Below are 2,500 nucleotides of genomic sequence, written 5' to 3' on the forward strand. Positions count from 1 at the left end.
CCTCAGCGCCGAGAGATTGGATTCATTTCCGGGACTTCTTCGGTCCCGCGAGATCCCCGGCGGCGTCGCCCCCTCGTGGTGCGGCCAAGATTACTCTCTAAATTTATTATTACCATCACGCAGGCGGCCTGCCCTCGCTCACACGCGCTGTCTCGCCCACGACACTCATAATTGTGAGTTGGAGGAATCGTGAAGCTTTGGAAAGAAACCGTGGACTAGATGGGCGGAGTATGATTTTTATTTGTTGTCTGGCTATATCGGGAGGATGTTGCTGCAGCGACAGGCAGGCACATGAACTGAATTTCTTTTTGCCCCCTCGGGCTCTTCTTCCTTCCCCTTCCTTTGAGTAGCCTCCCAAGTCACTCTTGCACTCTGTTTTTCTCTACTTTCTTTCTTTCTTTCTCTTCAATTTTTCTGCTTATTCGGAAGCAGGAGCAAGAATGATACACGACCACACACACACATACACACAGACACACACCTACACACCGAACACTAACCCACAACAACACACACACTAACACACTTACACCACACACCACACTAACTCACACACACACAAACATACACACAACAGACACTAACACACACACACACACACAAAAATACAACACTACACACATTACACACACACACACTAACAAACACCACACACAAGATCACGGACACAAACACGCATAAGCAAAACATATGTTGTGTAAGTCCACGAATATTCATCCTTGCCCCCCGTCCCGTGCCGTGGTCGCCGGCAGTGCCGCCAATGCCTAGAGAGTCCAGACAAGACCGACGGACGGTGACAGAGTGGAAGGGCCGACCCTGAGCTGTGCAAGGGGATCCTGCAGAGGTCCCAGCCAGAGCCAGCTATTGAAGAACGGAAAGGGAAGAGGGAAGATGGCGAAGGAATTTCCGGGAGCGAGTGTGAGCTGCATCACAGTTCTGCTGTCCTGGAAATGGAGGCGTATTTTGGGGATCGGAAGGCGAAAAGAAGCCAGGCTGCAGGACAGCCGTGGTGTAAACACACACACACGTCTACGCGTATTATAAAAAGTATATATATATATATATGATATATATTATATATATATATATATATATGTATATATATATGTATATATTGATATTTATATATATATGTATATATATTGTATATATATAAATATATTACACAGTACATATATATAATTATATATTGTTTATGATTATATATATATTAAATATTATATATATATATACATATATTATATATATTATATATATATATATATTTATAGATATAGATATTATTTATATCTATCTAGTCTCAAATCTAATCTATCTATCTATCTATATATATATATCGTATTTATATATTTATATATATAGATATATATATATATGGGTGTGATGTGTGTGTGTGTGTGTGTAGTGTGTGCGTGGGGTGTGTATGTGTGTTGGTGTGTGAGAGTGTTGTGTGTGTGTGTGTGTGTGTGTGGCTACATTGTATATATTGAGTGATATATATATATATATATAGTGATATATATATTAGAAATGGTAGTGTGTGTGTGTGTGTGTGTGTGTGCGTGGGTGGGTATTATGTGTGTGTGTGTGAGAGTGTGTGTGTGTGTGTGTGTGTACCACACATTATATATATATTAGATATAGAGTTCATATATTATCAGATGAGATATATATTATATATCTATATATAATATATATGTTGTGTGGTGTGTGGTATACATATAGGTTAGTATTATATATATATAAATATAGTTATATGGATATATATATTATAAGATTGTTATATGATATATCATTCACAAATAGGATATACTTATAGGATATATATTTATTTTATATATTATATTATAGAGATGATATATATATAATATTGGATTAGTTTTATATTATTTTATAGTTATATGATATAGGTATATATATAGGTTGATATAAGGAAGTGATATATATATTATATCATATATATATTTCCATATTATATATATATAGAGCTCACTGCGTGGTATATATATTAGATAGTGATAGAGATTTGAATAGTATATATGCAGTGACTATATATTATGAATATATTAGTATCCATCATATATATATTTAGTATATATAATATATATATAGATTATATATATATATATGTTATATATGTATATTGAAGTATAGTGGTATTTTAAATTATTTATATATTGAAGAGTGATATATATATGGCATATTTGGTGAATATATATTATATATATATATTCTATATATATATGTATGAGATATATATATATATTTATATATATATATATGAAGATAATACATAATATATAGTATATATAGCGTGATATATGTTATACTAGAGTATTGTGTTGATATATATATCTATTGTGACATATATTACGTGGATCAGATAGTTATATGGATATATATATATATGTTTTATATATATATATACGTATATATATATGAGTGATTGGATACATTATGATTATGTATATATATATTTATATATTTATATATATGTGTA

At 32.5% G+C, this 2,500-nt stretch overlaps 1 protein-coding gene across 1 annotated transcript in view; it reads right to left on the reverse strand.

The window, feature by feature from the left end:
* The window catches only part of LOC122243342 (uncharacterized), a 24,079-nt gene that overhangs the window by 20,764 nt on the left and 815 nt on the right, over positions 1–2,500 (reverse strand). The window contains exons 2-3 of the mRNA XM_086531192.1: positions 816–944; positions 143–271 (exon numbers count right to left, since the gene is read on the reverse strand). Coding sequence (XP_086387318.1) covers positions 143–271; positions 816–944 — 258 coding nt within the window. The remainder of the gene's footprint in view (positions 1–142; positions 272–815; positions 945–2,500) is intronic.

The sequence above is a fragment of the Penaeus japonicus genome, unplaced genomic scaffold (assembly GCF_977035675.1).
Source record: "Penaeus japonicus unplaced genomic scaffold, GWHDUDI00000001_assembly GWHDUDI00000035, whole genome shotgun sequence".
In the NCBI taxonomy this organism is placed as follows: domain Eukaryota; kingdom Metazoa; phylum Arthropoda; class Malacostraca; order Decapoda; family Penaeidae; genus Penaeus; species Penaeus japonicus.